General features: G+C 34.8%; 2 protein-coding genes across 2 annotated transcripts; both read left to right on the top strand.

The window, feature by feature from the left end:
• Positions 1-5732: 5732 nt before the first annotated feature.
• Positions 5733-7937, top strand: LOC145556283 (large ribosomal subunit protein eL42-like). The gene is made up of 4 exons (XM_081617934.1): positions 5733-5869; positions 7224-7403; positions 7498-7572; positions 7675-7937. The coding sequence occupies exons 1-4, from the start codon at positions 5867-5869 to the stop codon at positions 7732-7734; spliced, it is 318 nt and encodes a 105-aa protein (XP_081474060.1). The 5' UTR covers positions 5733-5866; the 3' UTR covers positions 7735-7937.
• Positions 7938-9588: 1651 nt separating this feature from the next.
• LOC145642007 (uncharacterized) lies at positions 9589-17737 on the top strand. The gene is made up of 15 exons (XM_081693054.1): positions 9589-9883; positions 10450-10577; positions 10859-10930; positions 11014-11127; positions 11434-11502; positions 11613-11669; positions 13045-13098; positions 13173-13235; positions 13381-13443; positions 13670-13834; positions 13922-14077; positions 16419-16499; positions 16598-16659; positions 16793-16917; positions 17520-17737. Exons 1-14 carry the CDS (start codon positions 9712-9714, stop codon positions 16872-16874), a joined length of 1338 nt encoding a protein of 445 aa, XP_081549180.1. The 5' UTR covers positions 9589-9711; the 3' UTR covers positions 16875-16917; positions 17520-17737.
• Positions 17738-18587: the final 850 nt, after the last annotated feature.

Below are 18587 nucleotides of genomic sequence, written 5' to 3'. Positions count from 1 at the left end.
CAAAACACCTGAAATTCCCACACGAGCTTATTAACTGGCACACCACCCAGAACAACACAAATAATAGGAAAAAAATTGACTACAACAGAATTAAACAGTAGGTGTTAATAAATGTACACAAACAAATGCGTCAATTAAATCCATTAAAACCATACAACCCAGAAAGCAACTTTAATAATTCAATGAACAATAAAACCAATTACCAAAAGATATGTAACAAAGTAAGAAAGAGAGCATATGAAATCCAGACTATACACACGAGGGAAAAAACCCCAAAAGGAACAACACTAAACTAAGAGAAATAAAGAAAACAATGACAGTATAATAAAAAAATAACATAAATGCACTTACACAGAGGAAATCGCACAAACTCCGTGTAAATGAATGTGTATGTCTCTATATATACTGCCTCAGAAAAAAGCAAATTTCCTGAAGCTCATAAACACCGACCTAAGTAACCAAACAGTTACAAGTACTGTGTGCCGTACCACAGGTCAACCCTCAGTCACCTACTCCAATTCCAAAATTACAATAGCATAACCAGATTAATACTCAGAATCACAAATAAGAAGAATTTCATACGAATGAATAACTAATCAACAAAACTAATAAGTACACAAATTTACAGATGTCACCCCTCTTTATCTCTGAATAAGCAACTATGATATGGATTGTCACCCATCAGACCAATCTGACGTCTTAGCTGGCAGCAAGTACTACAGTGTCACAGAAACCCACCACTGCAAGCAAAAAAGGAAATCCTTCTGTACAAGCAATTACAGTCAAAGCAAGCAAGGGCAAAATCGGCAATGCATTAATGTTGAGGGTGAAGTTATAATACCACCTGTTTTCACTGTTCATAAGAAGCTACTGTTACTAAGCTACAGTAGCTATGAGTTGAACTTTTATATGGTTTGTAGATTGACTAGTTTATTCCGAGTATACCAAGTTGTATACTTTTGTGGATAAATAATTGATATTATAGGTTATCTTGCACCCTAGAGAGTAATGCCAATATTTTCAATACAATAAGTGAAGAGACTAATCATAGTCAGGTCTTGAATTCATCCTAACTAACTTTGATAACAAAACATAATGAATTGTGTTTTAACACTATGTTTGGACTTAGAGGGGAAGAGAAATGAAAGGGATGGAATAGAAAGGGAATGAAGGATTCATTTTCTCTCTTTCTATATAACACATATTTGTCTAATGTTGAAAAGATTTTGAGGGGAAATGTAGCTTTACGTACTCCCACCTCTTCCTTTCATTCCGTCCCTTTCTCTTCCACTTTGCTACCCTAACAAATCGTGATAATCAATGTTTTTTTTAAAAGTGTTTACTATTGTCTCTCTTTATATTAGTCAACTTAAATAGCTTTTAGAGTTTCACGACTTGATTAACGAAGAAGTGCGAACACAAAAAATAATCTTATTATTTATGCACACTCAAAAGCCAAAATTTGGAAATAAGGGTCATTTCAATCATGATTTCATGAGTTAGAATGTGTATCAATGCTGAAAGTGTAAGACACCTTTGCATTTGAGAATGAATTGTGATGAAGACACCATTGTTTTTTACAATTGTATTTCCTACAAGTGTGTAAAGAATAAGGGAGATACGTCTAATTTAAGTCTTAAAAATGTGACTAAGAATCAAGTCTACTCGATAACCTTCCCTAAAACTCATTGATGTAGACTGTAATTTGGTTAATTGAAAGATCTATTACAAAATTTGTAACTCCATCTACTAGCTGGGTGAGTTATCCTTCTCCAACAACTTTCAATATTGTTCCTATTACTATCGTGGATGCAAACCTTCTTATGTATTTGATTCAATTTTACTTTTAATTTCATACTTTCAAACTCAAGAATTTTGTCTTGTACTCCTTTATTAATGATGCTCAAGGCAGGTTTTGAATGACCTACGGCGGGTCAATTAAGTAGATAGTTCGAACCATAATTCTCATGGTTATTTTTGTATTATACATGCAATTGCAACAACCTTCACATAATTTATTTTAAATTCCTTATCTCCATGTCTAAACCTCTCACAAAGGTATTCTTATCAGAGCATTGTTCTCAAATATATTGCATATACTTCCTCCGTTAACTATTATTTGCAACATATACTATAAATGGATGCTAACTATTATGTGCAACAAATGTTTTCTTTCCTTTTAAGGTTATCATTTCTCTCTATCTCTCTCCTCATCACATGCACTCAACTTTTTCTCTCTTCATTTTACACTCACAAACAAATTTTGCCTAGGAGTCCGTAAACACCTCCTTTGTTGCAAATAATAGTTAACGGAGGAAGTATATTTTTTACAGACCACATTATAAATTTCTGTATTGAAATTACCTTCACACACTAATAACTAAATTTTCTCATATACCCATGCATCTATATCTATATCTATACTTCTATACTTTTTAGTATTTAAAAACAAAAACCATCATCCCTATAATGCCACATGTACATTTCATTTTTTTTTTCTCCAATGCCACATGTCACTTCATTTAATCTTTCTTTTTAAAATCTCTTTTCTCATATGAAAATAAAAACTTTAATTCAATACATGTATAAATTATTGAATGTTGTTTGGTTCACTTTCCTCCAGTTTAATTTCTACTACAATTGCATTCATTTTTTACCTCTTCTTCTCCTCTATAAACTATTCATTTGCCAATATAAATATATTAAAAAATAATTATTTATATAGTATACCTATAAATAAATCGTGCATTGCACGGGCCAGAAGACTAGTTTATTTCAATAAGTCATGCTCAAACTATTACAACCACATATATATTCGAATCTACTAACCAGTTGTTGACTTAATGGTAAAAATTGAGAGTTTCTCTACAATAAATCACATTTTAAAATAATCTCCCCATGACTCTTCACCCTACTAGTAATTTGCAATGCCCTTATAACTCATTTGGACAGAAAAAAAAAACAAAAACATTTTCATTTGAATCCAAAGAAACCGAACCTGGATCCAACTTATAAAGTGCGGGTTTAGGACATTGAAAAACTTTTGTATACACCCGATTTACACTAATATTAGTGTACATCAAGCAGTATAAAGGTAACTGTTAGCTAATTTTAGGGTAACTTTTTGTTCTTTTTTTGGGTAACTTTAAACATAATACAATTTTTGTATAAATAGACAACAAGAAAAGTTTTATAAAGGTAATTTAATTACGGAAAATTTCACATTTGCTACCCCTTTAATATTTTATTTTAAATTGCTACCACCTAAATCAGAGTTTTATAAAAATCACTACCACTTGACAGACACCGTTACTATTTCCGTTACCACCACCCAACCACCGTCCAGCCACCACTCCTTCTCACCCACCACTTCTTCTCACTCACCAGCTGTCAATCCACCGTCGCTGTTCAACATCAAACCACCGCAACCACCACTCACTGTCCAGCCACTCCTCCGTGACTCCCTGCCCGTCACTCCGACCAAACCAACCACCATCGAACCCCTTTCTTGTTGCCGACCAGCCACCACAACGAACCCCCCATCCCCTTCCCCGTTCTCGCAGCCCCGACCCGCGACTCCAACCATCCACCCCGTCGGCGCTGACGTCGCGTTTCCAGCCCCCTCTCCTCCCTCGAAAACCTCCTCGATCCCAGCCCTTTTCCCCTTGAAAACCCCCTCGTTCCCAGCCCCTCTCCCCTCGAAAACCCCATCCCAGCCCCTCCTCGTCCCCTGTTCCCTTTTTCTGGCCGCGACGAAGGAATTCCCAGCCACCCAAAACCACCCTAAGCGAAACCCTAAAACTCGTTTAGGGTGGTTTCGGGCAGGGAAATAAGGGTTAGGGTTGTCGGTTTTGGGTGGGGAAGGGGAGGGGTCCGATTCCGACGCCGGTCGCCGCATCTTTGGGCGCTGGCCGCCGGCAAGGGGAGTGGGGAGGGTGGCTGACGGGGAGGGCTAGGGTTTTTTGGGTGGTTGGTTTTTATTTTTTGTTTTTTATTTTTAATTTTTTTATTTATTTTTTTTACGGATTTTTCACCAAATACCACTGAGTTTAAGCTTAATTCACAGTATACCACCAAAAACTTTCTAATACACCATATAACCTTCAGTTTTATGGAAATGTCACAACATGCCATTAATGACCAACGGAGGTTAACACCATTAGTCATTAAGGTTAATAATGCCACGTGGCAGCTTGTGATTTGTTCCCTTCTAAATAATTTAATTTTAAAATAACTATTTAATTAATTATTGAAAAAATAAATAAAAAGAAAAAAAAACCTACCACCACCAACGTTCCCCCAGCGAGCCACCACCAACGACACCCCCTGTCAGCCACAACCAACGAACCCCCTCGCCGGTGCGGAATCCGACAAGGACCTCCGCCGACGCTCCTCCTCTTCCCCTGAACTGTCGTGCCTCCCTCAAAAACCCCATTGAATCACCTCAAAAACCCCTACCTCACTCGAAAAACCGTCCCCTAAACACCGGCCGACGTCGAAACCCCCCTCCCCCGCGTCGGCGAACGAATTTGCCTTGTCCCGATGCCATCTCCACCCCATTGAACCACCACGTATGCCGAAACCCTAAAACCAAAATCTAGGGTTTCAATTTTGGTGTTTTGGGGTTTCGTGGTGGTGGTTTTCGGCAAGTTTCGTGGTGAAGGTTAGAGGGGTTAATCGGGGATGGGATGGAGGTTTTCGGCCGTTTTGCGAAGGTTAGAGGGGTTAATCGAGGCCGGGATGGAGGTTTTCGGTGATTTGCGAAGGTTAGAGGGGTTTTTCGAGGCTGGCTGGTGTTTTAAGGGTGGTGGTTATGGTGGTTTCGGGGGTAGGATTTGGGTCAAGGGGTGATTTCGAAGTTGGACTTAGATCGGCGGGGTGGTTGTTTGTATTGGGGGGTTCCGGCCGGCCGATTTCGAGGGTTTAGGGTGGCGGCCGGCCAGTTTTAGGTGGGCCTAGGGTAAGGGTTAGGGTTTCGCGGTGGCTTGGGGGGTGGGTGGTGGGTGGTGGGTTTTTTTTCATTTTTTTTACATATTTTTATTTTTGTTTTAACTTTTTTTATTTAGACCAATTATTGAGTGCCACGTGACACTATTAACCTTAATGACTAACGGTGTTAACCTCCGTTGGTCATTAATGGCATGTTGTGACATTTCCAAAAAACTGAAGTTTATATGGTGTATTAGAAAGTTTTTGGTGGTATATGGTGAATTAAGCTTAAACTCAGTGGTATTTGGTGAAAAATCCGTTTTATTTATTTATTTATTTATTTTTTTTAATAAACTTAACGGAAATCCTAACGGATTCCGTTAAGTGGTAGTGATTTTAACAGTAGGTGTGTTTGTGTGGTAGTAATATAAAATAAAAAATTAAAGGGGTAGCAAATGTGAACACGGGTGCTTTCCCTGGTAGCAAATGTGAAATTTTCTTTTAATTACACTCAATCACTAATAATTGATTTTTAGTCATTTAAATGTGATTCTTTACTAATAAAGCGTATATAATTTTTATTTGTATTGGGTTAATTTTATGCATATTGGGCTAATTTTTATTTATTTTCAAGGGTAACTTTTGATCATTTTAAGCTATCTTTATAATGAATGTACAATAATTATTATACACCCGATTATTTTAAAAGTTTGTGTATGGACATTAATCCAATAAATAAAAAGAATTTCAGCCCATTCTATTCTCAAATACCCAGATCCATATTGTTCGGCCCAATTCCTCCCCAATTACAGAAACCCTGAACTAGGCTCATATTAGTCATATATATACATAAAAAATACCACCAAAAATGTTGCTTTGAGTCTTCTTCTTCATTGTTAGGGTTTATCAACACAAGATCTTCCTGCCGCCTGCAACAATGGTACTCACTCTCTCATTTCTCTTGCTGTTAATCTTACGATTCGTTTCATTTTTTTGGAAAAAAAAAAAAAAATCAGATTCAATGAATTCTACTTAGTTTCTTAATCTTTTAAGTTAGAAATTTGCTTTTTTTTTTCGATGTTTTGATGGTTGTTTTGGTGAATTATTTTCACTTTTTCGGCTTGATTATCATCTATCATCAATTTTAGAGGATAATTTTTTTTTTTTTTTTATTTTTTTATTTTTTTTTTTATTAATTTTTGATATACAGAAGTTAGATTTCGTGGAATGAGACTAATTTTTGCTTCGATTTTTGCGATTTTTGTTTGAATTTATGTTGAATATTAAATAATCTTTGGATTATACAGATATTTGAAACTGGAAATTGTATAATTGTACTAATTTTTGCTTTGATTTGTGCGATTTTTTTCCTTTCAATATAGTGTTTGAATTACGTAATACGGAATACTATAAATCCAAGCTATACTATTAGTAATTCCTGCTAATGAACTGGTTTCGTAGCTTAAATTTTGAAGCATTTGATTGTTTACGATCATGAAGAACTCTTAGTTTTAGTTACAAATAGTATCGATTAGACTCATTTTTATCCTAATTGCACGACATTGTAATGCTTTATTATTCTTCTGATTCTGATTTTTTAGCTTATTTTTTTGATCAATGTTTCTGCTGCAACTGATAATCTGTTATACACTGTGTTGATATTTGAAGTACTTAGCTGTTGTGCATTGTTTATAAATACATGTTAAGATTAATATCTATCGCGATAGAAGAGACCATCTTCTTATTATGAACAATTTTAGGTGTGCTGTATACATTTTTTGAGATTGTCTCTTTATTTTACTAAAGTTACATTTGAACACATAGGCTAACACTGGTTAAAGAACCTATCAATGTTAGGTTTTATTGTACTTAACCCTTTCGTAGGCCTTTAGTTTATCCGATAAGATTTGAAGTGGCTTCTGCAAATGTATTTGCCATTTAATTTTGTGTTTCTCAGTGCAAACCTCCCTGAATTTTACCTGAAGTAGTATTAGATGTAGCTAGTAGGATTGACAATTGTAAATTTGTAATCTAATACTACTCCTTACGCCTTTGAGAAGTCCATTAATAGTATCAGATAGAATAGCAGTTCTCAAAGATCCGTGAATTTCTTGTTGAGACTAACTCTCTTTTTCATTGGGACTTGTGGGGTGAGGGCTTTGGTTTTTTCCTGCTCTGATGTTTGATATTGATATGTATTTCTATTTTAATTACTCGTTCAATTGGTATCTGATTTTGGTACTTGTGTAATCTTTAAGAACTTCGTCTGATTCGTACTGGTCTTTGGATGACAGGTGAATGTACCTAAGGTGAAGAAGACTTACTGCAAGAACAAGGAGTGCGGGAAGCACACCCAGCACAAGGTGACCCAGTACAAGAAGGGTAAGGATAGTTTGGCTGCCCAGGGAAAGAGACGTTATGACCGTAAACAATCTGGATATGGTGGTCAGACCAAGCCCGTCTTTCACAAGAAGGTAACTATTTTGTTTGATTAATGTAAAACTTGAATGTTACCTCAGCATTGTATATTGACATTATTGACATAGCTCGTGTATTATTGCTCAACAGGCCAAGACTACCAAGAAGATTGTGTTGAGGCTTCAGTGCCAGTCATGCAAGCATGTCTCTCAGCACCCCATCAAGGTTTGTGTTTCAGTATACTGATTAATGATCTTATTCTTGTGTCTTGTAGTTATGTATTTGTGTTTTTGCTGACTATATGTGTCCACGGTGTTGTTTATGCAGCGTTGCAAGCACTTTGAGATCGGTGGAGACAAGAAGGGAAAGGGAACTTCGCTCTTTTAGATGTGTTATTATTGTGTTCCAGATTATTTAGTTATCATGAATGGTGAAACTTGTTATACCCATCTTCAAAGAATCACTAGAGTATTTTTGACACATACCATTTTAGTGTTCTTTGACAGAAATATATACTTGCTGAGTTGCTTTTACATTGTTACCTGACTGACTAGTCTATTTATCTACGAGTACTTAGTTTGGTTATTTTTGTGGGTGCTATTGTAGACTATAACAACCTCTCTGTATTTCGAATCTGAATGGATCACATTGGTTAATAGCTGTATAAATTAACAAGAACATCTGGATTCAGATTTACAAACTCGGTATATGGCTTCAAGAGGTTGATCATCTTTGAACAATTGAACGCAAATTATCTGCTGAAACAAGCTTATGTGCACATGTAAACTGGGTTGGTCGATACGCAATTTGTTGTTTCATTTAAAAAGAGCGTGTATGCATGAGCTCTGCGTTTGCCATGTGCTCTTTAATAGTGGTCGTTGCATTTGGCGTGAAACCTACCCTCTAATTTGGGTGATTTTTTCTTAGCATTTTAATACTTCTTTTTTTTTTTTGACGAAACTAGCATTTTAATACTTCTTATGTTTTCGTTAATGCAACTGTTTGATCAACCGTATTCTTACTGTCCCTAGAAAAAATAATATTTTCTCCGTTTTTTTTAGTTGACACGTTTATTTAGTTATGTTTGCCCTTGCACGACTTCAACCATTCATATTATATGGAGTATTTATGGCCTGTTCTCATTGACTAATCTCAATTGAAATAAAATGAATTGAATATTAAGAGAGGAAATTAGGAGCGGAGCTGAACTGAAATGAATTTCAACGTAAGAAAATAGACCCTTACTTTGATCTTAGTTAAAATTCTCATATTTGTGAAAATGAATAAAGAAAGAAAGAATATGGAATTTGATTAATTAAACGTGAATAAACGAAAACATCAATGTCCGTGGCCTTGGAATCAACTATTACTTGTTTTAGCTTACAAGTTATTAACTAACATATGATGTGTTATAATTTTTCCAAGCACTCACATTTATTTTAGGGTGTAGGAATCACAAATTTTACCTAATTTTTACTTGAAATAATTTTGGGAAAACAACTATTTAGACTATTTTCAAAAGGTGGCCCTTACCATGATTATACCCATAAGGCCATAAGCCCAAAGGTGAAAAGGTCTAAATATACTGCATTCAATTTGTGAATAATACATGTAGAATTTCCTTCTAAATTAGACGAAATAATAATGTAGACACAACTAATAATATTCAATTCAAATCATAACAATTTAATCCCTCTTCAAACAATCTACCAATCGGGTAAACAATTCACCAATTAATTAAAAACGCTATTTTTTTTTTCCATAGTTACACTACCAAATCATAAGCGAAAGCGATTTGACTCCTTAAACCAAAGCTTTACCAAAAGTCATTACACATGATGACAAAGACCACCAACATACCAACTTTTGTAGGCTTTTGATTAATTCTATTCAAGAACAATTTTAAAAAAACCAAAATAGATAAAAGTAGATTTAAGCCATTCAACTATCAAACCTTTCTCAAGATTCTATTTCCAACTACCACCTATACAAATACATAGATACACTCAATTGTCTTGATTTTGATCTTGATTTTGATTTTTCTTCCCAACCAAAAACTTTATTATTAATCAATCAAATTGTTCAAATATAATTAATACATGCTCTCCCACACACTTTGCACTTTCTACGTCACACACCCTTTTTTTAAATAATAATAATAATAAAAAAGAATTGAATAGAATAATAAAAAAAATATCAACATTTATTTTATTTGTTTCTTTTATAATTCAATTTTTGTCATTCTACCACGTCTCTCCTTCTTCTTCTTCGGGGGTTTCGAAGCTGCTCTCTTTGTATGCTTTGAAATCTCTCCTTTTCTCTCTCTACTTTCTCTCTCATCGTTTTCCTTCGGAAAACTCTTCAATGGCGGAATCGAAGCTCGTTCTCTTGTCGATTTTGTTGCTGTTTTCGTTGCTTTTCAGCGGCGGAATCGCAGATTCTGGAAATTCGGAACTTATTGAGGAAGTTCGAACGGATGATTCTTCCGCTCTCAAGCTTGAATTCGATCAGCTTAAGTCTAAGATCCAACTTCTTGGTTAGGTTTTTGAATTTTAGTTTGTTTTCATTGATATTTTTTTGATTGATTTTGATTGTAGTGACTGTTCTATATGTGTTTTTTAATACTTCGAATTATGATTTTCGATATAAATTCTTAATTTTGATTAAGATTTCAATGTTAGTTGTGAATGATTCGATTTGATAAGGTTTTGATTTGTTATTGAAGTGAATGTTGATTGAATTTATGATTTTTGTTTGTAGTAAAGCTGTTATTGAATTTTGAGTCGAGAGAGAAATTAGGGTTACAGATTGTAATTAAGCTTAGAGTATTGAATTGGAAGATAATCTGTGTTTGGATATTGTGAAATAATAATCAAATTGTGATCTTGAAGTTTCACAAAGTAGTAGTTAAAGTTTACAATTATTATTACTATTCATTGATGAAACTGTTGGTAATAATGTGATGGATGATTGGTAGCCATCAAATTCCATTGATTGCGTCGAGACGTGGTAGTTTGTAGCAAAGCATTGTAAGCGATGTCACGTATTGAGGTAATGAGGTGCTTTCTTATTTGATAAGTGGACGCTGTTTGCTTGTTGTAGAGACTCGCCTTGACGAGAGCAATGCGAATTTGAAGAAAAAGGATGAGAAAATATCGGAATTGGAGGTTGTTATTCAGGAGAAGTCGGATGTTGTTGCATCGTTGCAAAGTGAGATTGAGAATGCTCAGGTTTGAATTGTGTTTGTTGCTTATTTATTTATTTATATATTATTATTAATCTTGAGCATAGTTATGTTTTTGTATGCTTCAGATCATGGAGACACAGGGTGAGAATACTGAGAAAGTGCTAATGAGAATTTCTGTTGAATTTATGTGTAGACAGTAGATGTAGACGATAGACTAAATAAAAGTTTGGTTTAGACAATGCTGAAGAGATTTACGGGATTATTAATAGTTTGAACATAGTATTGATTCTGTATTTTTTTTTGTTTTTGTTTTTGTTGGTTCAGAAAAAGGGAACATCTGACGCTGAGGAGCGGGTTGGGAAGGCTCATGCTCGGGCTAGTGAGTTGCAAAAGCAGGTACATAAAGGAAAATGCTATAAACCTTTTGGTCAGAATTAGAATCTTTAATAAGTGATTATTTGCATTCCTATGTTTCATAGGTTGACAAATTGAAGAAAGAAATTGAAGGTCAGAAAAAGGAAAAGGAGGCCTTGGAAACCCGAGCAATTGAATCAGAGAACAAAATTTCCAAATTGAGTTCAAAATTGGACAAGGTAAATTAGTGATTGTAAAATTGTAATGGCCATCTAAAGTCGGCAAATAAGTAGTAATTGGGTTAAAAAAAAATACAGTGCATCTACAGAGATCTAAGAGTTCTTTTGGTAAAGTAACTATGTAGTTTGCTCTTGTTTGATGGATGCATTTCTGGCTTTTTAATGGGTGTGAATTTTAATGACAAACTTTGGAAAATTCACTGCGTTTTGAGTTTAAGTGATGAGTTGAGTTAATATACTGTTCCTCTTGGAGAGTTGGAGTAGGTAATTATTTTCTCAACTTTTGCTTTATGTCTGATTGTACAGCTCCAGAAGATCAATGATGAACAGAAGAGCAGAATCCGTAAAACTGAGCGTGCTCTTCAAGTGGCAGAGGTATATGTTTTTGATGCTTCATGCCTGCCTTTTTTTATTACTTATTTTAAGATAGATGAATTACCTTAGCATTTTGTTGATTTTATTTTGTTTTAAATTAATGCTATCAGGAAGAGATGATGAAGGCTAAGTCAGAGGCCACCACAAGGACTAAGGAGCTAATGGAGGTAAAGATTTGTTTGAAATTTTTTAACTTATGACTTCTGAGTTGTTGCTACAGTCAGCCTGCTTCGTTCCAGTTTTATACTGTCGAATTTACTATTGTTCCCCATATAAGATAGCCACATATCCAAAGATTTATTAAATGTCATTTTATGTATTTCTTACTTAAGAATATTACACTCTCCCTTTACTATCCTTAATTCACATGAAAGATGAGAAATGGGCACTATATATATTATGGGACAAAGGGAGTAATATAGTTTTTAAAATTACTGAGGTGCAATTGAGTAATTTGATAGGCCTTTGGCATTGTTGTTAGATCTAGATATCCCTTTATGATACTTAGTTATATTCTGACCATTTTAGCAGCATTTGTTGCTATAGGTTAGTTTGCAGTTAAGTTTGTAGCTTTTAAGATCATATGTAGATCATTTTTATGCCTTTTTGCTGTGAAAGGGAAGGTTGGAAAATTATCTCTACAATGGATTTTCTTGTCGTTAATTCCTTTCGTTGCAAAATGTCGTATGTATTGATGCATAGTTGTCTCTTACATTGTGGGTTTGATTCTTGGTGTCAGACTACACATGTTGCAAATATCGTAGTTTTAGAATTATGAAAAAGAGGTATTCATGACACGATTTCTATCAAGGTTTAGGACCTATTTGACCAATATACATGTGATTTTTATTTCCCCATTCCAAGGTTGAGGCAATGTGTATATGATAAAGGTAGTAACATAATTCCTTCAGAAATTGGTTTGGATTGCAGTGCTATCCTTTATCACTAGGAATTACATTCTTTAACTCTAGACCTTGTTAGGGTCCTGCTGATTGCCGAGGCTAAATTTTTGAAAACAGTAGTCAGTAGATGTAGTATCATAGAAGCCCTGCTTATGCAGGCATAATAAGATACTAGTGTGCTTTTGAAAGTTACTGAGATGTGTTCCTAAAATAATACTCAAAGCTCTTTGGAAATATACTACCTATTATTCTTTATGGTATAATGTGAGAAAATTTGATCATTTTTGTCCAGAGCTCAAGTAGCCTGGTCTTCTCCATAATGATGGTTTTAGGCTTAAACAACAAAAATTTGAAAGCTCGGACCTATTGTGTAGCTAAAACCTTAGGATGCATCTTCTTTAAGGATTTGATTGATAAGTTCATGATTTTGTAAATAATTAAAAGATAATTTAGCAAAAATGCGGAAAAATGATTGACTATCTTGTTTCAAGGTCATATATGACCTGTTTATTGAAAGTTTGAAACATATAAAGCTGCAAACTTTTCACATCTAATTCATTTTAGAACGAGTTTTTGAAATTGATGATTGTTTGGAGCCTATTCAATCTTGATTGTTGATCTTGATCTTATCGATGTCTAGGTGCATGGTGCATGGCTTCCACCATGGTTCTTGGATCATGCGCTTCGTTCTTGGGTAAACTAATTGTCCTTGTTTCCTTTCTTTAACCTGTACTATCTGTTATTATTACTGACATTTCTGTACTGTAGTCTTTCATAAAGGTTGAGTGGAATGAGCATGGAAAACCTGTTATGGAGGTTTTGGTTCAGAAGGTAATGTTGTGATATCCATGTTTTATCGTTTAACCACGTTAGTAACCTTTTGTTTGTTGCTGGTTCTAGATACTAGATAGTCATGCAATTTATAGAAGTGTATTCAGAACTTACCAACTCACTGCTTTTGTAATGTTTTTGCCAGACATTGGAGAAGAAGGACCAAGCTGAAAAATGGGCAGAACCTCACATTGAAAATATTAAAACTGTAAGTCACCAGGGAATATTAATGTCAATTTTAATGTGTGTAATTGTTGTGCATGCCTTTATTTTTTAGTCTACTTTCATGAATATTTCCAGTTGATTGATCTAATTAATTTGTATGCATGAGCGATAACACTGACATCTTGAACTCTGCTTATGCTTCATATTACCATTTTTATATTCACTTTATTTCTATCATGGACACTCATAACCTGGTTTAAATTTTGAAGAAATGGGTCCCATTCGTGAAGGAGCAATGGGTCATGGCAACAGAGTTTGTTGAACCCCATATTCAGACGCTGACTGCTAAGTCTGCTGAGGCATTTGAGGCATCTAAGAATTCCGTTAAGCCACACATCACTAAAGCACAGGAGTTGGCAGACCCTTACTATCAGGTATTTTAAGTCTTATTTTGTTTATTTATATATTTATTTTTACCTCAGATAATGTAGTTTGCTTAGACAAGCTCTGTACTATGCCAGGAAGTGAAGAAAGTAAGTAAGCCATATATTGATCATGTTGCCACTGTGGCAAAGCCTCATGTCGAAAAAGCAAGAACTGCTTTGAAGCCGTATACTAAGAAGGCAGTCCATGTCTATGGGAAATTTCTAGAATCAGCAACTACGTATCATCAACAGGTATCTTATGTAGTTGTTTTTTCTAAGCCTCTTCACTCAATTTAAATTAGTAGAAGTATATTAAGCCATTCCCAAGAAGTAATGATGAATAAATACTTTGTGGTAAATGGGAGAGTGAGATTGCCAACCATATGTAATGTAGTAAATGCCACTTGGGCATAGTGGGCTAGGTAATCTTGAAGAGTATGGCTTAGATACAAGCTCCTATGTTTGTGTTTTATGCTTAGTTGCAATGTGATGTCTAAATTAGGTTGTTGTGTTTGATAGCTGTTCCAAATTTCATGCTTAATGGGAGTGAAATGGTCATACTTGAATAGAGTTTGTTTTTGGTAGTTAATTGAATTTGCAGTCTACTTGTACAGGACAGAGTTCTAGCTCTAGTGCTCTACTCTTGTGGCTATGCAGCAGTGATATTCTAGTGGTTTATCTTGCCAATATTTGGAAGTCAAGGATGAGCCTCACTTTAGAAAAATAGTGTCTATCATTAACATGATTGTTTACCCTCTTGTTGACATTAGAGGCCTTACGTTTTGCATGGATCAGTCAGATTCCCATCCTAAGGAATTGGAAAGCTTGACCAGTTAGGAAGTTGGACAAGACCCCAATTTATTGATGTGTAAAGCTCTGCTAAATAATTTGACCTTGTGAGCGTCAGATTGGGTTCATATGAAAATTTTGATATCATTCTTGTTTGAGGGTTAAAACTAGAGACTCATTTGTTGATTTTCTCATTGACTAAGGCCTAAGCCTCGTAACTTTTCAGTGTCTGTTGCATTCAACTTTGCCCGTAAACTTCAAATGATTCCCCAAGCCTTTGAACTGTTGTGCCCTATGTATATAGAAGTGGCAGATTGGGTTGTGAGTTTCCATAGTGGCTGTGATAATTCCGTTGGAACCAATTCTCCTGCTAAAGAAACTTTTAACTTAGGCATGGCTTTGCAAAGAAAATCTTCATCAGGACTCCTGTGGCATTTTCAATTCAGGAAAATTGTGGAGTTTGTGTTAGGCTTAATCCTTTTTTTTTCTTTCCCTTGTCCAGGTGTAGTAGGGGTGGTTGCAAGTTTTATGGTTAATTCTTTGCTATATTTAGTGAAATAGGAATAAATAAAGAAGCATTACATGTTCAAAGATATGATAAAGCTAGTAGTACTTTAGTTTTTTCATATGTGCTAATCTTGTGTAGTTGTGTACTAGTGTATTAAGGAATAACTGTCACAATAAAGTGGTATATTAAATTGCTGGTGTTGGCTTAGGTAGAGCTAACTTTCACTCCCATTCCCACTCCCACTCCCACTCCCACTCCCACTTGATGTTTCACTTGCACTGTACATGTAACTTGTGGCGATAGAACTGGAGAGGAGTGTTTTTCAATTAATTGTGGTGTTTCTGGATTGACTGTTGACGTTGGCAATGAAATTGTGAACAGACATTTGTAGGGTTGTATTTTGTATGTGTTTGACTATCCTATGTTTGTTGCTCGAAAAATGACAGCCTTTTGTGCCTTGAGTGTGGTCAGCACACACCACTTTGTTCGATTAGGTTGCAATCATAACTTCTTTAATTTCTGATGGTTTGAAATATCTACAATAACATAATAAGCTTTTCTGTTATACTTTGGGTGGTGTAGGAGGTTCAGAACTTCAGAGGATATGCTTTTTTCAAAAAAAAATTAATAATAATTAAAATAATAATCAGAAGAGATACTTGTGCATGCAGTTTTTGAGAGGCTCTTTTAGAAACTAGCCTTGTCCCTGTTAGGCAACTTTACTTTACTGCTAAACAGCAAAAGTAAAGGACCTTTTATCAAGAACGTCTTTGACTGTTTAGAGGGTGGGATTCCTTTTGTAATTGATTCAGGGACAGATGTGCAAATAATGTAACTTGGGGAAGGTGAAATAGGCTATGCAAGAAACGTGTGCCCAATGTAACCGGGTTACCCTTTTTTAGTGGAAGTCCACCTGTCCTGTTATTTCCATGAACAACTGAGAACACAAATCAAAATTTTCAGGTGGTCTAGGCTTGTCATTTTCTGTCCATTTGTGTTATGCACTATGCATAGAAGTAGAGTGAGTTTTTTTAGTGGAAGTTTCAGAAGTGAAAGCATCAATTGTTTAAATACGGTCTTGAGAAGTCATCATCCTTTATGTACTTTTGGGTTTGAAGGCAGAGAAACTATCTCTTCATTTCAAGACCTGAAATTCCACCGTAGTTCTGCTCATTATTAATCTCTCATACTGCAATCATTATCTTAGCCCCTGCCATATTATTTTATATATTTATGTATTTATTTATTTTACAATTTTAAAATTAGTTTATTCTCACATTGTAATGGGATTGGTAGGTCCAATCTGCAGTTCATGAAAAGATGCAGCAACATGAGGTTACAAGACATCTAGCAACAAAGGAGTTGGTTTGGTTTTTGGTAATTTCCATTCGGATCCTGTTGTTTCTCAGTTTCCTGGTCCATATATATATTTGTTGAATTTAAAGCTTATTACTGGTATAATTTTCTCCTCTTAGGCCTCTGCTCTTTTGGTCCTTCCTGTGATTTTTTTATCTAAAATTTGCTCAGCGATGTTCTGGTAAGTTTAAAGTTCTATTCCACTCTAATTTAGAACCTAGGAAAATCAGATATTCAGATTAAAAATGAAGATGTACTATGAATATTACTGAATTAATTTTTTATTGGATTCATCTTTGTTTTGGTTGGTGCAGCAAAAAATCAGTGAAGCCTGCTCGCAATACTCAAGCTCATCATGCCCGCCGAAAGAATAAAAGGGGACATTCAGACAAATAGATTATCAGCATCTAGTTTGATTTGCTTTTGTGGCACGTCTGAGGTAGTTTGCCAACATTGCTTGTTATATGCTGTTCTTGGAATGTTGGTCTATTGCGTAGTTTGTTATTCACATAGTCCAGTTATTGTTGCTTTTGGACCCCTTTTTATCGATTGATCTGCTATGGTGGAACTGGTATTTGAGAGGATTAATGGGAGATTGGGAGTGAGTGTCACAACACTACGTCACGACTTGTAGGCTGTAGCCTTTCACAGCACCTCGTCACAAGCTCCCTTGTTACACCCATATGATTGCTCTTGTAACTCTTCTCCTTGCTTGTATGTGTGTGTAGTTGATGAGTTACAAGAGGTGTTATGTCAAGAATTACAGCATGAGTTGTATTGGAGGTTACAAGAGGTGTTGTGACCATTATGTGTGTATTTGAACATGATTTATATCAATGAATGTTTCGACGAATGCGTTCATTTTCTCTGAGCCTTGTCCAAAGATGAAGTATTATTCTGTCTCGTAAATTCCTGCATGTTTTAACTATGATGATTAGATTATTCTGCTCCTCGTATAAGTCTTTCTCACCAATCCGACAGATTGATATATTAACAGTCATGGCATCTCTCATTCGTTTCTGCTGTTTTTTCATGTTGCAGGCTGAAATGAAGTTTTAGAAGATTTTACAGTCATTGATGTACTGCATCAATCATCCCCCGAAGGAGGTTTCTGTGCTAGGCACAATTTTCTTTGTATTGTTGATTCTTTTGTGAAAAATTGTCTAGTAACTTATGTCGATAATGGAGCCGGAAGCTGTACTATCAACATAATAGGTTGCTTTATGTTTGGATGACGATGTTTCTCTTCTCATTTTTAACCTCCTGGGTTTGTAATTTTCTCCTACACATTGCTAGGTTACAGTCGTAGATAGCCTTTTTTTAGGGTTTAGGTGATTTCCACTATCATAGAATATCTGTCGAGGACTAGAATATCATCTGTTGTATTATGGCAAGACTAGTATATCTTTTTTTGAAAACTTAAGACTAGTATGTCTTGTTGGGTAATTATTAAGTATTTGTTTTACTCATATCAACTTAATCTTCTATTAGTTATCAAGTAAGTTCGTTGGATACTTATAATGTGGCTTTGAAGTCACATGTTTAAGCCTTACAATCTTCTTGTGCTTTGGAATAGAGTGCTTTATCTTTTCTCTTGGGCTATGTTTGATTAACCTTAGTTTTTCGTGTTTGATTTGATTTTTTTCGTGTTTGATTTGATTTGAATTTATCTTTTGTTAATCTAATCAAAATGAATTTATTTTTTGTAATCTAATTTGATAAAACTTTGGCCGTATACGCTAATCTTAAATCCTTAAGGAAAACAATGTATTAAATGTGGTTATATTTGATTTGTATAAACTTGTATTTTGTTATTACATTACTTTCATAATTTTTTTATTACATAATTAAAGATATTTAACGGTTAAAAATTAAGTGCGTTCATAACTTATTTTTCCTAATTCCTTCAAAAAAAAAAAAAAAAATTTTTTCCTAATCTATTTAAATCTGAACTTACTTTTTTTTTTTTTTTTTCCTGATCTAATATGAATAAGTACGTGTAATAAGGTGAACTAAGCATAGCGTGAAATGTCAATTTAGTTAGGTCTTTCTTTTACCAAAATAAAAAAAAATTGTGCAGAGACTTGATTTTGTAGTTTTCATACAAGC

The sequence above is a fragment of the Chenopodium album genome, chromosome 8, assembly GCF_948465745.1.
Source record: "Chenopodium album chromosome 8, dcCheAlbu1.1, whole genome shotgun sequence".
Classification (NCBI taxonomy): Eukaryota; Viridiplantae; Streptophyta; class Magnoliopsida; order Caryophyllales; family Amaranthaceae; genus Chenopodium; species Chenopodium album.
This window is presented reverse-complemented; position numbering and strand designations above follow the sequence as displayed.